The following is a 16917-nucleotide window of genomic DNA, read 5'->3' as shown; positions in this document are numbered from 1 at the left end:
ATTATCGAAATCGGTTCAGCCGTTCACACGTGATGCCATGACAACGCGAAACGGTTGCAGACCCGCCGCCTTTTTATAGCTCCCGCCGCGAAGCGCGTCGAACGCGGCAACTGATACACAAAAATAATCCTTATGGCATGATTCTGTATTCACGCGCGATGACTTATAGCGTATTTTATGTATAACTTTGGTGTTTCTACACCGATTTACATGATTCTTTTACTATAACCTGCCCAGGAGTATGAAGAATAATTGTGCCAAATTTGGTTAAAATCCGTCGTGTAGTTTTTGTTTCTATAACGAATATACAGACAGACAGACAGACAGACAGACAGACAGACAAAAATTTTACTGATTGCATTTTTGGCATCAGTAGCGATCCCTTATCACCCCTTCATAGTTTTTTTTTAAATATATTTCATGTACAGAATTGGCCTCTCTACAGATTTATTATAAGTATAGATTATAGTATCATATATAGTATATAGTATAGTACTATGATTTAAATACAAAAGTTAATTTTAAAACAAAAACAAAATAATACGAAAGTATTTATTTTATTAAAAAATGTACATACCCTCAATATTTCTGGCGAAATATAATCCGGTGTGCCTACAGCTACATTACTTTGTACCTAGAAACATAAACAAACATAAATAAATAAATTGTTAAATTTAAATTAAAACGTTTAAAAATAATAAATGCAGTTTAAAAAAATACGCTTTAGTGATAAACTCCTGAAATCACTCTATTGTCACTGATCCTTGATAAATGTACAAAGTTTTAATTAAATCTGTCCATTTAAAGTTTAAAATCGAGTCTAAAGAAGTCGGTTACAATATACAAACATACAAGTATACAAGTGAAGCTAATAAAACAAAATTTAAATGGAATACTATATTCCAAATTCAAATTCTCTCACCTTTCCATCGTCGCCCAATCGCAAGCAAGAACCGAAATCGGCCAATCGTATGTGCCCACTCGCGTCCAATAGCACGTTGTCGGGTTTTATGTCTCTGAAATATTATTGTAAAAACAAATAAATAAACAACAAATTTCTTAATTCCTTTCTTATTATATTTTTCGCAATTGGGTATTTTTTTAATCACTGATTGATTGATTGATTGATTGATTGATTGATTGATTGTTTGTTTGATTGATTGATTGATTGATTGATTTATTGATTGATTGATTGATTTATTTATTTATTGATTGATTGATTGATTGATTGATTGATTGATTGATTAATTGATTGACTCACCGGTGCACATATCGCAGCTCGTGCACGCTCTGCACGGCTAGAACCATCTCTGTGATGTAGAAACGCGCCATGTCTTCGGGAAGACGATCTTCGAACTTCGACAGAAGGGTTAATAGATCGCCTCCGCAGTAGTAGTCCATTACCAGGTACTGTAAAATTACGTACTTATTAGTTAAATGAATATACATTTACACACGCAAACACACACACACACACATAAGACTTTTTTGTGAGTAGGTATACAAAAATATGGGCTAAATCGAAGCGGAGAAAAGTCAAACAAATGATTAAAATTTATTTTATTAATTTACCATCCTTTCTTGATGTTTGTTAACTCCTCAGAAATGGTTTCACCTATTTCCATGAAACTTATTGTCTCTTTTCGATAGATCTCAAAAAATATTTTTAACATGTTTGTGTAAACGTGATTTTTACACCCCTATAATATGATAATATTGGTGTCCTGGCATAACAAAGTTTTCCGGATCAATTAGCACTCAATATCTTCTATATATAAAAAAATGAAACCCGTTTCGCGTTGTCACGGCATCACGCGTGAACGGGTGGACGGATTTCGATAATTCTTTTTTTATTATATCCTTGAAGTACGAGGATGGTTCTTATGTAGAGAAAACGTAAATATGTACCACGGCCGATGCCGGGGCGGACCGCTAGTAGTAGATAATAATCAAACTTTCTTTTTATTCAAATAAACCTACTCTACAGGGTGACTGGTAAGACGTCAGACGCATTTTGACAGGAGCTTCTACTCATGAAACTGAACAACTTTTGTTCTACAACTTTGCTGAATTCGTAAAAAAAAATTTGGACTTTGTATGGAAATCGGTCAGCTGATTAGCGAAGTTTCCTTACAAAGTCCAATTTTTTTTTACGAATTCAGCAAAGTTGTAGAACAAAAGTTGTTCAGTTTCATGAGTAGAAGCTCCTGTCTAAATTCGTCTGACGTCTTACCTTTCACCTGGTATAGGTAGTACTCACTAAATTATGGTCATCCTGGAAGGCATAATGCAAATTGGTTATCCACCGTCGATCGCCAAACACGAGCACATCTCTCTCCTCTTGAAAACACGCTGTATCAGCACGCTGTTGGGGAAAAAACATAAAAAAAAATTATCAATTTTCACTTAGGGACTGCGTCAAAGCTTAGGGCGGCCGTACACGGACCGCTTCAAGCAGTTGTGACCGACGGCTTGAAGCCGCGACCGAGCGGTGAACTATGGACATTCATTCACTGCCGCACACGGACTGCTCGAGCAGTCGCGACCGCTTCAAGCAGTCAACTGCGCAGTTTGCAGCGACAGCTCGAGCAGTCAACGACCGACTGCTCGAGCAGTCCTTACGTCGCTCAGCCGTTAACTGCTCGAGTTGCCCGGCCGCTCTTACTGATAATATTCCAGATAATTGACACTTATTCATACAATATTTGTCTTTTTAATGGGCAGATAAGAAATATCTTCAAATAAGTTCTCTACTTTCTTAAACAGTAAGTCTAATCAACTCTATTGCATATTTTATTATTTACTTTATTTATTAGAATAATTGCTTGCATTATGATTATTTTTCCTACATTACGATTTTCAAAATTTTAATTCTAAATTCTATCGCAAATCTATTGTATTTGATATGAAAATAATAAAAATCTCCATACCTTCAACATCTCCCACTTATTCAATATCTTCATAGCATACACTCGCTCGCTGGTCGCCGCGCTAGGCGCTGTGCCGTTGCCTTCACCATTCTGAAATTATATAATATATATTTAAAAAAAATGTATGCGTGTACTAGAGTACACACGTAAGAAGTGAAACTTCTTTATGACCTTAAAAATCTCACGAGTATGGCGTAACGCAAAAATGTCACGCGTACGGCGTAACGCAAAAATGTCACGCGTACGGCGTAACGCAAAAATGTTAGGTACACTAAATTTTTGTCCAACCCCGATAAAGAAGTTTCACTTCAAAAATATACAAAATATATTTAAAAACACATAACTACATTATAGTCTTACAGTGTCATTCTGAAAATAAATCATATAGTTTTGAAATTAGACAATATAGTTTAAAAACACATAAGTTATAGTCTAAGAGTCGAAAATTTTATTTACAAGTAAATTTATTTATGAATTTCTCATACCTACTACTATAACATATTAACAATCAAGTAGAATAAATTTATAATTTAAAGGGAAAATATTATTTCTTTTAGTTAAGTAATTCTACAACCAAGAAACATAAGATACTGGCTCATTGATATATTTCTTTATAAATATAATAGAGTAACACAAACTAAGTACTTATATTACATATTTTCAGTTTTCATCAAAACGAATGAATAGTACATTTACAATTTACATGTATGTTTCTATATATCATGAAAACAATATTTACCTGTATAAAAGAAGCTCTAACAACACACACTTCGCCGAACGCCCCGCGCCCGATCACTTTGACTAGTTCGAAGTCGTCCCGCGACAGTCGGAGCCGCTTCAAAGCGGTGGCCACTGGTTTCACTGGAATTTTATACAAATAAATTATCACTGACGTATTTATGAAAATAAACAGTATATTATTTAAGAAAATCAATATCTATGGCATTATGGAAAACAGAAACTAACAAAATATTGCATATAACACAAATATCATATTTTGTAAAAAACCACGTAAAAATATTTTTTACGAAACCTAAATCTGAAAATCTATAATTTCCATTAAGTGTCAGTATACAGGGTGTCAGGCGACCCACATTTAATGTTCACGGTTGTATCACATGCACATTTGCACGTGTTGTATCAGTATACAACACGAGCAACACGTCGAGCAGCGTCTCCACGCTGAGCGTGTTGGTGTTCAGTGTTTGTGTATGTGTGTACTGTACACTGACCGTAACTAATGAAGTCTGCCACCGCCTTTTCACGCCGCAAGCTACTGTTACAACACTCGTCGTACAACACGAGCAACACGTCGAGCAGCGTCTCCACGCTGAGCGTGTTGGCTCGAGGGCCCTGCAGCCGCCGCGAGACGAACATCGTCTCGATTTGTTTGAGACGCTTTATGCCGAGCGCTGAAATGAAACAAACAATAAATAATAATGTTAATTATTATTAACACTATCTCTTAAACTACAACTCTGTATACAAAAAAAAATTGTTATTATAAAAATTAAAAATAATCCAACAACCGCACCGAGTTTTAGTAATCAATTGGTTAAAAATGTATTAAATCTTTAAGGGGGCGCATAAAGCAAAATAACCAATCTTCTATTAGATGATACGTGTAATATGCAAGACCAAATCTAAAAAATAAAATATATATCAAACTAGATGATATGTTCAACGATTCTGTTTAATCAAAAACATAAAATATTAAAATTTACTCGATAAAAAAAAATCACCAAGTTAGCTCTAATTTTCACACTTTTACGTTTTCTACTTGACATGGTAATACTTATTATGATTTTTTTTTCATAAACAATTATATTAAAACATTTGCAAGATATTTGTCAGAGCATTTTGTGTAATTACTTTTAGTTTTGGTTTTATCTGCGATAAACCGCTTTTGGCGCTCTTTTTTTCTCGAGATAAACGTTTGATTTTGTCACGATAAAAGTGGTTTATCGCAGATAAAACCAAAACTAAAAGTAATTACACAAAATGCTCTGACAAATATCTTGCAAATGTTTTAATATAATTGTTTATGAAAAAAAAATCATAATAAGTATTACCATGTCAAGTAGAAAACGTAAAAGTGTGAAAATTAGAGCTAACTTGGTGATTTTTTTTTATCGAGTAAATTTTAATATTTTATGTTTTTGATTAAACAGAATCGTTGAGCATATCATCTAGTTTGATATATATTTTATTTTTTAGATTGGGTCTTGCATATTACACGTATCATCTAATAGAAGATTGGTTATTTTGCTTTATGCGCCCCCTTAACGAAGACTGCAACATAATATTATAATGTACTATTTCTTGCAAAAATTAAGTGAAACTATGCTACAGATGTAATATAATTTACTACACGAGTGAAGCCACTCTCTGAAATTAACTGTAAGAACTAAACGTATTTATTTATACCAAACTATGTAGTATAAATAATTTCTTTACTTTCTGATTTTAATTTAACTTAAATAATTAATTCACACCATAAACGTTAGTATTTCGCGTTGTGATATAAAAGGCTGAATGTACAATGCATATATGTATTTCTTCACCTTACTGATCGACTTACTTTAAAATGGTGATTGCTGCCTTCTAAAGCTAAATATTCTACATAATGGACTCTTTATAGATGTTTTGTTATAATTATAAATATAGCACACACAAGCTGTGTCACGCGAATTTATTAGAATCAAGAGTAACAAACATACCTATATACAATACATACATCCATCCTCACAAACTTTCGCATTTATAATATTAGTAATTAATTAGTAAAACATGATAACATAACATAATAAAATGTAAATAAAACGTTCAACAAAAAAAAGGATACCTACACAGCAACTGAATCTATATGTCGCAGTCAAATTGTATTATTTCGCCGTTTACAAACGCTCGGCATTTTGTAAAGTGCTGAGGATTTACTTTTTCCAAAATTCTACAAAAAGACGGTCGCGAGCCAACGGCGAAATAATACAATTTGCCTGCGACATATAAAGTGTTGAAGAGACAAAGATCACGAAATCAAAACGTAAAACATATAATCATAGAAATAAAACACGGGTAAAAATTAGCTTTTATAAATATTAAATATCTAAACCCATATATTATATAGTGACGCAATTTATTGTATAAAACATCGACGCGAGATTATTTTCTATAAATATTATTTTTTATATGCGTATAATGGCAAGTGTCCAACACGGCATACTACAGTCTACAAGATCCCTTTATGTTCTGGTGACACATCGTAAAGGGATACACACATATAAAGATGCGTTTTAACTTTCAACATAGGTATATCTACGATAGATTAAACACTTCTTAATTATTTATCTATACGTCATATATATGTAGTAATATCTACATAATAAAATTTAATAACCAACATGTTTTTGCTAGATATAGGTATAAAAGAAAAAAAGAAAACTATTTTAAATATTTCAGTGACTTACACTTACGGCTTGTTGGCTTTCGACGCCGGGCTAGATGAAAATTGGTCATGATTCGAGATCTATTTTTCTTTCAGACATTAAAAACTATTGCAAGGCGATAAATCAGTTTTAAAACTTAACTTCCAACATGGCCACAGACAGATTAAAATGTTACAGATTTTGACGGTAGTCCAAACATTAATAAGTGAAAATACCTCCAATTTTTTCTGTTTGTGTGTTACGTTTTACGGTTGTGGTCGTTTTGTATAGTATTGAAGTTTAAATAAATGTTTATAGAAAAAGAGAGACAAAAAAGACTCCGGCAAGAAACACAAAATAGACTACACTACGAAAAATATGCAAAATTTACAGAGCAACCAAACCGTTCATATAATTTGCCATTTCCTTTCAATATTTTTATTTCAAACGCATATTCATTAACATACGTACAAAATGTTCACAACCATAACATAATACAGTGCCCAAATAAAACATATTCGCATTAACGAGTGTAAATCTAACGGTTCGCATAGAACAATTAAAATATTCGCGCATACGTGCCCCAGCGGAAACGGCCATAAGGCAACAAACAATGAAATGAAGGATATCCCATGACCATATTATGGGAACAATAATATACCTACCTACGTTGCTCGTATGTACGTCGCCGTCATCTGGTTGAATCTGCTATTTGATTGAAAGACTAGCGCGTTTATTGAATAACGACATTCAAGCGTCACTCAACGTCCAACTAATTAGCGGATTGTAACATAGCCCTTTGAACAGAGCGGATATAACGCTCGGCAAATTGTTGAATGACTAGACGACTACAGTTGATAAGAATTTACTTTTTCCAAACGTCCACAAGAAGACGGTTATGATACAACAGAGATAACGTCTATGCTAACCGACGTTCAGTCAAGACGTTGTATGTTACATTAAACAACTTGACGAGATGATCTTTAGTCATTTAATTAAATTTCGTCATTTTATGGACGCGCTAGTCATTCAATCAAACAGCAGATTCAAACAGATGACTGCGACATGTACATTTCGAATGCACATAATACGCCGTGACTCAGTGATATGCTAATTAACTGGAGTCACTAATTGAGCGGCACAGCCTTGATTGGCCAACTAATAGGCGATATGAAATATTAGCTATAATTTTTAATTTACGATACGGTAAAGTTATTAGGCATGATTTTTATTTGCGATACCGCGTTAAAAGCTGTTTTGGCGGTTTTTCTTTGTACTTGTGTAATGAGGGACGATGCCAGTCCCATCGTATATTATAATTTATAAAATCTTTACCGTTAATATAATAAATCCTATGAACTAATTTCACACCTTTTTATGAAAGAGCGGGCAACTGCTCGCCCGACGTGAAAACACTTTAAATATTCGCAATGGTTAGGCCTATATATAAATGAGAAAGGATTATGAACACATACAAAACACTCAGAGCAAAATATTTTTATCAAAATATATTTCACCCACCTTCGAACTGTCTATAAAATAGAATTAATCCAATCCCATTCAATGGTTTATGTGTGACAATAATATTGCACGCCTCATAAGCGAAGCGTTGAGGTGGGTACTACTGTCACTTCGCGCAAAACATCTGATTTTTCAAACTTAAAATGTCTTTATGTATCATACATTGCACTTGTAAGTTAATACATACACACACATATTAAGAAAAAACACTATTTTTAACGTTCATGATATTTTTGATGCCATTTTTGTTATTTAAACTAGTTAAAAAACAGTTTAAAAAAGTTCTGTCTTGGACGTCCGTGTGTCTGTATGTGCGGATCCTTTTTCTTGTTAACACGATAGCGACCGAAATACTTTACTAATCGAGTCTTTTTTTTTCTCTTACGCTTGAGTATGCTCAGGAATAGAACCCTTTCATTTTTCAGGGTCTGATTCGATGTGGTTTAATTGTTATTAAATAAACAAAAATAATAATTAATAAATATTTATTTAAAAAAAATTATGAGGCGTGCACTTTTGGATTTTCCAAATTATTTTTTTTTATATATTAATTACTTACATAGAATAGATACGAAACTGTTCTTTTTTTTTATCTAAATTTTAATATGAATAAAACGAATTATATTAATTTCTACATTTGGCTGGTAAGTAATTAATTTATTTTCTTATAAATACAAATATATTCACTACTTTCTACCCAATTCTTTTCGGTAGAAGCAACATTTGGGACACTTCAGCTTGTTATTTACATACACTTATTAAATCAAAAGTTCTCATACATCTTTGTGCGGTTAATGTTTGTAACGTTTTTGCTGCAGAGCTGCTGAACCAATCTAAATTATTTAAATTGATTTGATAAAATTTGAAGCAAAAATTGAATATCATTTAAAATAAGCTTTTTCGTCCTGATAGATAAGCAAAGTAGGAAGTTAAAAGTAGTCATTTAGAAATACTATTAAGTAAAATTAATTATTATTACGATAGAGAACCTATTGGTCCTTCGAGGCATACCCTATATTATATTTATTAATTAATCTTACCGACGTTTCAAAAAATATAGAGGCTCTAAATTCTTAATTCGTATTTATATGTTCAATAGTCTAATGTTCGCACGCAATTCGTTTACTTCGTATTATAATCAGTCAAGTACATCATAGAGATAGTATTTATCAATGCTTTTACAACAAAAGGTCGTCTGCACTTGCTTTTTAGTGTGTTTTAAGAATACACTATAATTAATTAAAACGATAACTGCTCTAATATCGTGAAGGTCAAATTTGTTTGTTTGTTTCGTTCTTGTTTCTGAAAGTACTGAACCATTTTTAATGCTACTGAATGAATTTAATAGTTTGTATCTTTTATGATATGTTCATTGTCAATGAAGATATATATCTTGAAGAACGGAGATTACTATAATCGTAACATTTTCATGTTTTCATATCATCACGGGATTCGAACCCGGGACATGTCGATCACAAGCCAAATACGCAATTAGATCAACAAGCATTCAAAGTCTACATATAAATATGTACTAGGCATATAATATAATAAAATTTGTAACATCAATAATTATTGCATAAGTTCTGCAAATAAATAAATTATTTATTTAACAACTTCACATAAGCAGTAAAAAATAAAACCTTCGATCGATATATCTCTTTATCTGGTTAGAAATAAAGAAAAAAATATTCTGTGTCGAGATTCATAAGAAAAATCGCGCGCGACCCACTGACCTAAAATGAAAATGAAAAGTGTAAAAAAACAAAGTCACAGTGGATATTTTCTTGTGTACGAACTAAATGGTAGAGTTGAATGTGCACTTCGTTTCGTTTAAAATAACGATAAACGCTTGAAAATGCAGCGGGGAGCATCTTACTTCGGAAATGTTATTCAAAGAAAAGTCGAAGTCATTACATCTGTTTACGGACTAAATGTACTCTTTTCATTGTCAATAGCTGAATGTTCAAGTACTTCTAGAAAAATCAAACTATATCTTTTGAAAACCTATCGATAGAACAGTCAGGTATTTATGTTGGACTAGCTGTGCTCCACGGTTTCACCCACATTGCTCCGCTCCTGTTGGTCTTAGCGTAATTATATATGGCCTATAGCCTTCCTCGATAAATGGACTATCTAACACCAAAAGAATTTTTCAAATCGGAACAGTAGTTCCTGAGATTAGTGCATTCAAACAAACAAACAAACTTCAGCTTTACAATATTAGTATAGATTTGTCTTGGCCTGTATTGAGATAAGGCAATATCCATTCTATTTTCACTGCAGGTTTCAGTACATATATAATTTGTTAAGAATTAGGCAACACATGCAAAGTTGAGGGTGGAAAGTTAGAAATTCATCTTAATTTGTTAAAAGCTTACAAAAAACTATAGTTTTCAATAAATGAGAGCTATAAATTAATTATTGAACCTTGCAAGAGAAGAGCATTTTTTTTTTCAAGTCAATAGAAATAAAAATAGTTATGTACCAAAGCCTATTTAGCACCTATTTAGCAGACATTTCAAATAATAGATAACAATTAAAATTGTATACCAGTATATCTATTTCAAGTCTGTTATTTTTAATTTATTAATTATCTCTCTTTCTTAGCAATGAATATAGTTTTCCAGTGCAAATATAGTGCAACTGACATAAACATTTCCTGATCTCGAAAAGTATTATTATAAAATTATATGTCTACCATTCTAAGAGTAAGATAACATAGGAGTCTTGATGTAAGTTTAAGAATTTATGATCGAACATGCCAACCACACAAAAATTGTTAAAAAAATATTTTCATACCTTTCACAAATACACAAAAACTTTCATAGAGTCATTTCATAGTAGTTTTGTTACAAACACTTTGAATTGTGTTACAAACAACGAATACATATTTAGATTTAAAGAAATCAGGGGAGTTTTATATATATACTAGCTTTCCGCCCGCAGCTTCACCCGTTTTGACTAAAACATAATAAATTATATACTAAAACCTTCCTCTTTAATCACTCTATCTATTAAAAACCGCATCAAAATCCGTTGCGTACTTTTAAAGATTTAAGCATACAAAGGGACATAGGGACAGAGAAAGCTACTTTGTTTTATACTATGTAGTGATATGTAGATACTTATTAATATATTTAGGTACATAGATGTAAGTTTTCAAGGGTAGTATGTAATATAACATAACAAAAAACAATAAGAAATATTAATCTAGGTTTAAATCACAATAACTACATCAAAGCTTCAGAGCATCTGTATCTATACTTAAAGATAACAAATCTATCTTTTGAATTGAGTTACTTTTAAGATAAGAGATCTTTTACATCACACTTCAACCTGATAACATGATAGTATTTTCTTGTGTGATGCTACTATAAAGCTATATACTTTATGGTATTATTATATTATATGTATAATGCAAAGCACGGTTAAACAGTATACAGTGGAAAAATCAATGTTATTTCATGAAAAAAATTGCTTATAGAATTGTTAAATGAAACAAGTAACAAAACATCATGTAGCTTATATCTCTCTGTAGGCTATGATTAGATATCCTTATTTAAGTATTGAGTAGTAGTATTGATACCATACCTGGTACATTATTAGTGGGAGCCAGCGCCCAGTCAGGGGAGGAGTCCTCTTCATCAGACATTTTTGTTAATTCACACCGCACAACCACTAGTTATCACTTTTTATACATGTCCATAACACATCCACTTAAATCCTAAGAGATTCACATTAACTAAGCATGTCTGGCCTTATCTGTGGTATGCTCCATTTTTGTTTATCTGTAATTAAAAATGATTATTGAAGCTAATTAAACTGTGTGTTATTTTTAATATCTATTCAGTTTTATGTACGAAGAACCAACAATATTTAGTACAAGAAATAAGTAAAAATACATTTTAACATTATATTTGTATTTAGTCTCAAAACTGTGTGGGTGTTGTCATATTTAGGGCACTCAAAAAGGCGATAGAGCGTTATTGCTAGTTGATAATGACACAATTAGTAATGATTTATTTATATACAGCTTTTAAATGCCACCACAGCACAAGGAAGGAAATATAATCCGCTGCTCTATTGATTAAACTAAACAGGAAACATCAGTAAATTTTCACCATTGTCTAACGATTCGTAGTCGACAAATGCTTTCTATCCGTTTATTACAAGGTTGCGGGCGTCAAACGATACTAGAGCGCTTTCGCAATTCACAGATTTGAACTTTATTTAGACGGCATTGCATTTTAATCACAAAAAAAACTAAAGTTGCAAGCCGATGACATATTTATTCTGTTCCGATTCGTTACTATAAATAAACAAAAATTTTATACTTGCATTTAAAGAGTGGTTTGTATCGACGTCTTTTTACTCTTTATTCTATAAAAATTCTTATTGTTCAATCTCGTATACAATAGCAAAGATCTTAACCTAAATTTATTCTATCGATTGTTATGCAAAAACACACAGATGACTCATCATAACCACAACAACTGCACAATTGTATTTTCACTTATCAATATTCACCTGATTTAAAATGGTAATATCATGAATTATCGCTATCGATATATTTAAAAATCACAGAAAATATTTAGAGTCCTTCCAAGCAGACATTTTTCTCGGGGAGTAGGGGATTGGGGAAGTGGGGAGCCGAGGCGAGAGAGACACACAATGTTTCCATATATCGTTATGAGTTTCCCCTATTAAACAATAAATCTTTAAATATTATTACTATTCAAAGACTTCGAAATTAAAGCTTTCAGTAGCGATAGCGATTTATTTTCAATAGCGACGTTCATTATTCTATAATTACAAAATTTTAAACCTTAATATACAATCTTTTATACAAAAATGAAGACGACAACGTGTTTGTTAAAGCTTTAAGAAAAAATATAAACTGTCCCCTAAATATTATTGCATATTTAGTTTATTTAAATTTATGAATAAATTATATTTTAAACACAGATATATAGGTAAACATTGTGATTTTAAATCGTTTGCGTAAAAACAAGCGTAAAAATTACAAATATTGGCAACACTTAAGGCTGACAGCTTATTGTTGCCATTCTTCCCTATTTCCAATATTTTCGGCAATTCTTCAGCATATACTCAGTTAACTACCAACTTGTTCCCAAAGCAGTAATTACACAAAATATATTTCAAAATAAATAGTAAGTACCTTTTAGAAATATTGCTTTAATATTATGACTTTTTCTTTTTCAAATGTCTTATCAAATGCAATTAATTTTTATTTTATTATTGCTATTGAGAGGTATTTATTAGGTTTATCTAATATGTTTTACTTAAATATAAATCTACTTAATAACAAAACACTAAGAATCACTATTCAAATACATTTTTAATGAAAAAGAAACATAAATGGAAATAGTCAATACATTTTCCACTGGATGTTTTATTTTTTCAATGCCAGCCGTTGCTATATAGTTGCTACTGCACAAGGAATCTGTGATTGCTAAATTCAGAAGTCGTCAAACTGGCAACGTCCATACCGGATATGGTACAGGAAATACGTAAAATTTTAGACTTATCTTTTAAAAACCTTTAAAGTATTTTAGTTGTAAACCAATATTTTTACGAAAATTTATTCATTTAAAAATAAATAATAATTTATAATGATGATATACTATGAAATTGTGTGTATATTTATATAAATGTATATAAATTCCTTCAATAAAAGTTGTTGCATTGACAGAGCGTCATCGTACGTAATGGAGTCGATGTTCACTTTGACCAAGTTATGATCATGAAAATTGAAGTTTTTTCAATGAAATATTACGTAAAAGTGTTGTGCTATTAAGTATTTCGTTGCAAGAAGTTATTAAAAGTAACTTATGGATCTTATAATTGGAAAAAAGTGTATATACAACCTCATTTTATGTACAATGGTATGTGTGCCATCAAAATATTTTGGAAAGTTCATTGTAATTACTTTTATATTACAGGTTATAGATTTCTATGGTTTAAAATAAAAGTGTAAAGCATGTATAAGTTACAAAGCAACGTTTTTCGTTCCGTAATTACCCTTGAATTAGTGAAATATTACATGGCTTTGTAGTTCGCGTAACTGGGTAGCAGTTGGAAAGGTCATGCATTATATTGCGTTTTTGTTTTCAGAATGAGAACTACGATTACGCTGCCAAGGCACAAATTAAAGCACGCTGATTGTGCGCGGATACATTTGGAAGTGTAGTTGCGACGCATTTTCATGGTTTTACGAGGGCACGTCGTTGCAAAGACTGATGAAGGAATGGCTTCGGATCAGCCAGTAAAGAAGAAACAGAGGATAGATGGTCCTGATATAGATGAAGGAAGTGATAAATCGGGAGAGGATATTCTCACGGATATATACGATTCTGAAACGCCAGCTGAACATTCAGGCGATTTCATTACGAGAAATGGAGAATCGCCTGACAGTGGTACAGTGAGTGAAGATGCGGTCGACTGTTCGTCAATCTTACGGCTGCCAAGTGACACTAATGTGGAAATAATACCCTCGTCCAGCAACACACCTCACTGGACTGTAGCTGATGATAAATTACTTACTGAACTACGGACTCTTCAAAACTCTTTAGTTGGCCAGTGCTTGTGTGGTTTAGACGAAAATGTTATCCTACAGCTATTTGATAGACGATTGCATATTGCAACCTGGCCGTTGACATGCTCTCTCACATACTTATCAACAATGCAATTGCTATTTGACATTTATTTGAAACAAAACAATTCTGGCACAATATGTTCACGGCTGATGCACGCTTGTGATATATTCGTTAGAAACAGGCATGACTGGATAACAGAAGTGGTCGAATTGTCAGAACACAAAAGCAAATTCATTACATTTGTGGCGAGTAGAGTCTTAGCAAGCTTTCTGATAGTATCAAAGAATACAGTGGATGAGAATTGGCTACAACAGATTGCAGAAAATATTTATTTATTTGATAGAATAAACAGGATCACAGTACAAAAGATTAACTTCAGTTTAGATATAATAAAGAGGATAGTTGAATGGAAGGATGTAGAACAGCATCCACTAGAGGACAGTAATTACATAAATACAGCAGCAAATGTTCAAGTACAGGAAGACAATCCCTTCCGGAGTAGTTCCAGCTATGGAAGCATGCCTTCAAACTCACGAAATGATAACTTACATAGTGCCTTTTCTAATTTACAAACCCATAGTTCTCCTTCCACATCAAGTAGAGATAGCTCCACTGAAAACAAGCCAGTGACATTTAAACTTCACGAACCAGTGTTAAAATTACCTCCTGAACAGCCTATGGGCAGGATAGAGAGAAGCGAGTCGCCTGAACCTCAGCCTTCAAGAATAGAGAGGGTCAATGAACATGGTTGTGTTACTGTTATCTTAACCGATTCAGAATCATTTGATACATCTCATATTAAATGCTTAACGATAAAAACTCTAGAACACCACTGGCCAGTGCTTGTTAAGAATATGAAACTACTGCTACTCAGGTACCTGAATTTAAGTAATGCTGAAAATTGCGTGCTTACATTTTTCTCCCTGTGGGAGAACATTATTAGTGTTAAGGCTAATCTGTCAGTGATAGATACGAAGCCATTCTATGCAGACTTACAGAGCTTCATTGATTTACTAAGAAATACACTACTACCACCCTTAATATATAGTCATCTGTTAAGTTTATTCAATGAGGTTTTATGCTATGGCTCCACATTAGCCTTACAGGATATCTTGCCAGAAGAAATATGTACGTTAGCACACTCTATTGTAAGGTATGTTAAAGATTTTCGTCTACTGAGTGATGTAAGAGTCCAAAGCAGTAGGAGTGGATTTGGCTTTTTAGGACATGAATGTACTGTATTGAGAGATTACTCGTTAGGCACTGAGGTAGCTCCCATATCAACGTCAATACAGTTAGTCGACCAGAGTTATGGAGATGATGAGAACGATGACAACAACCAATTGCATGAAGTCGATAAGACTATGTTACAGCGGATGTCATTATTAGTACTGAAATCAGTCGCTGTAACAGTGAAAGAAATGCGATGTGACTCATCCGATAGCTCTATAGATTCATCTGATTATAATGCTATACAAGACATGCAGATTGTCGAAAGATCGATACGGGATGTGTTAAAGAAGCTGGACTCGTTCATACGTAATCGACTAGAATTCCACCCAGAAACACCATTCACGAAAATGTTGATACACTTATTCAGTGAGCAGGACGATTACTTGATTGAATCTATGGTTTGCACGTTGGATATAACGGTTGGTATAGTTTACAGGAATTCAATGTACCCTGACTTAATACCAATGCTAAATCCTATAATGTCATTTATGGAATTCCTCAAAGTCGTATCGCACGACAGCGATGTACTTCTAGATTACTTGGTGAGTAACGAAACTTGCTTTCTATTGTATTTGTTGAGATTTTTAAAGTATGTAAGGAGGAATTGGCCGAAATTTCTCGAGACGTGTCAGCAAATGGATGATACTCGAGGGTTGGACGAAACAATGAGGGTTCTTATTAGGTTACGTTTACAGATCAGTAGGCTTGTCTCAAAGTCCCTGTTCCCTTATAATATTAGCCCTGTTCTGAGGTTGTTGGAGGTCTGCGAAAGCCTGTATGAAGGCAATGAATTCAGTTAAATGTCTCTGAACGGTTTTAGGAATTTTAACGGAGCAATGTGTCATACAGGCTTTTAATGCTGGGCATTTTAAAATGACAAGTGGAAATTTTCTATCTGTTCTCATTTCAAGTAGTTGACTTACGAAATATTGTATTTCGTGATTTTATTTTCTAAATGGTCAAAATTCTTCATATAATTTGCTCTAATTAAAATTCCTGAAACTTAATTTCTATAAACAATCCCACAAAGACTGCAAATTATATTAACATTCCAAATTTTTAATTGGCATAATTTAGTTAATTAGTAAGTAGATTAAATTAATTTATACTAACTATAGATGTATATGTGTAACAATTATTGTTGTATAATGTCTTCCAAATACATGGTAATAATACATGGTATATTATTAA

General features: G+C 32.6%; 2 protein-coding genes across 2 annotated transcripts in view; one reads left to right on the top strand and one right to left on the bottom strand.

Moving 5' to 3' along the window:
- gek (serine/threonine-protein kinase gek) overlaps positions 1-12531 on the bottom strand; it is a 76691-nt gene extending 64160 nt beyond the window's left edge. Inside the window, exons 1-9 of the mRNA XM_089711830.1 lie at positions 12404-12531; positions 11468-11664; positions 4163-4342; positions 3670-3791; positions 2931-3020; positions 2261-2365; positions 1262-1410; positions 923-1016; positions 578-634 (exon numbers count right to left, since the gene is read on the bottom strand). Of these exons, the coding sequence (XP_089567956.1) occupies positions 578-634; positions 923-1016; positions 1262-1410; positions 2261-2365; positions 2931-3020; positions 3670-3791; positions 4163-4342; positions 11468-11528 (858 nt within the window). The 5' untranslated portion in view covers positions 11529-11664; positions 12404-12531. The remainder of the gene's footprint in view (positions 1-577; positions 635-922; positions 1017-1261; positions 1411-2260; positions 2366-2930; positions 3021-3669; positions 3792-4162; positions 4343-11467; positions 11665-12403) is intronic.
- Positions 12532-13577: 1046 nt separating this feature from the next.
- On the top strand, positions 13578-16606 carry lin (protein lines homolog). Its single transcript, XM_089711971.1, has 2 exons — positions 13578-13782; positions 14012-16606. The coding sequence occupies exon 2, from the start codon at positions 14103-14105 to the stop codon at positions 16524-16526; it is 2424 nt and encodes an 807-aa protein (XP_089568097.1). The 5' UTR covers positions 13578-13782; positions 14012-14102; the 3' UTR covers positions 16527-16606.
- The last annotated feature ends 311 nt before the right edge of the window (positions 16607-16917 follow it).

The sequence above is a fragment of the Colias philodice genome, chromosome 27, assembly GCF_061535455.1.
Source record: "Colias philodice isolate Cphi_HAF_F1 chromosome 27, ilColPhil1 Martin Lab GWU primary, whole genome shotgun sequence".
NCBI lineage: Eukaryota > Metazoa > Arthropoda > Insecta > Lepidoptera > Pieridae > Colias > Colias philodice.
This window is presented reverse-complemented; position numbering and strand designations above follow the sequence as displayed.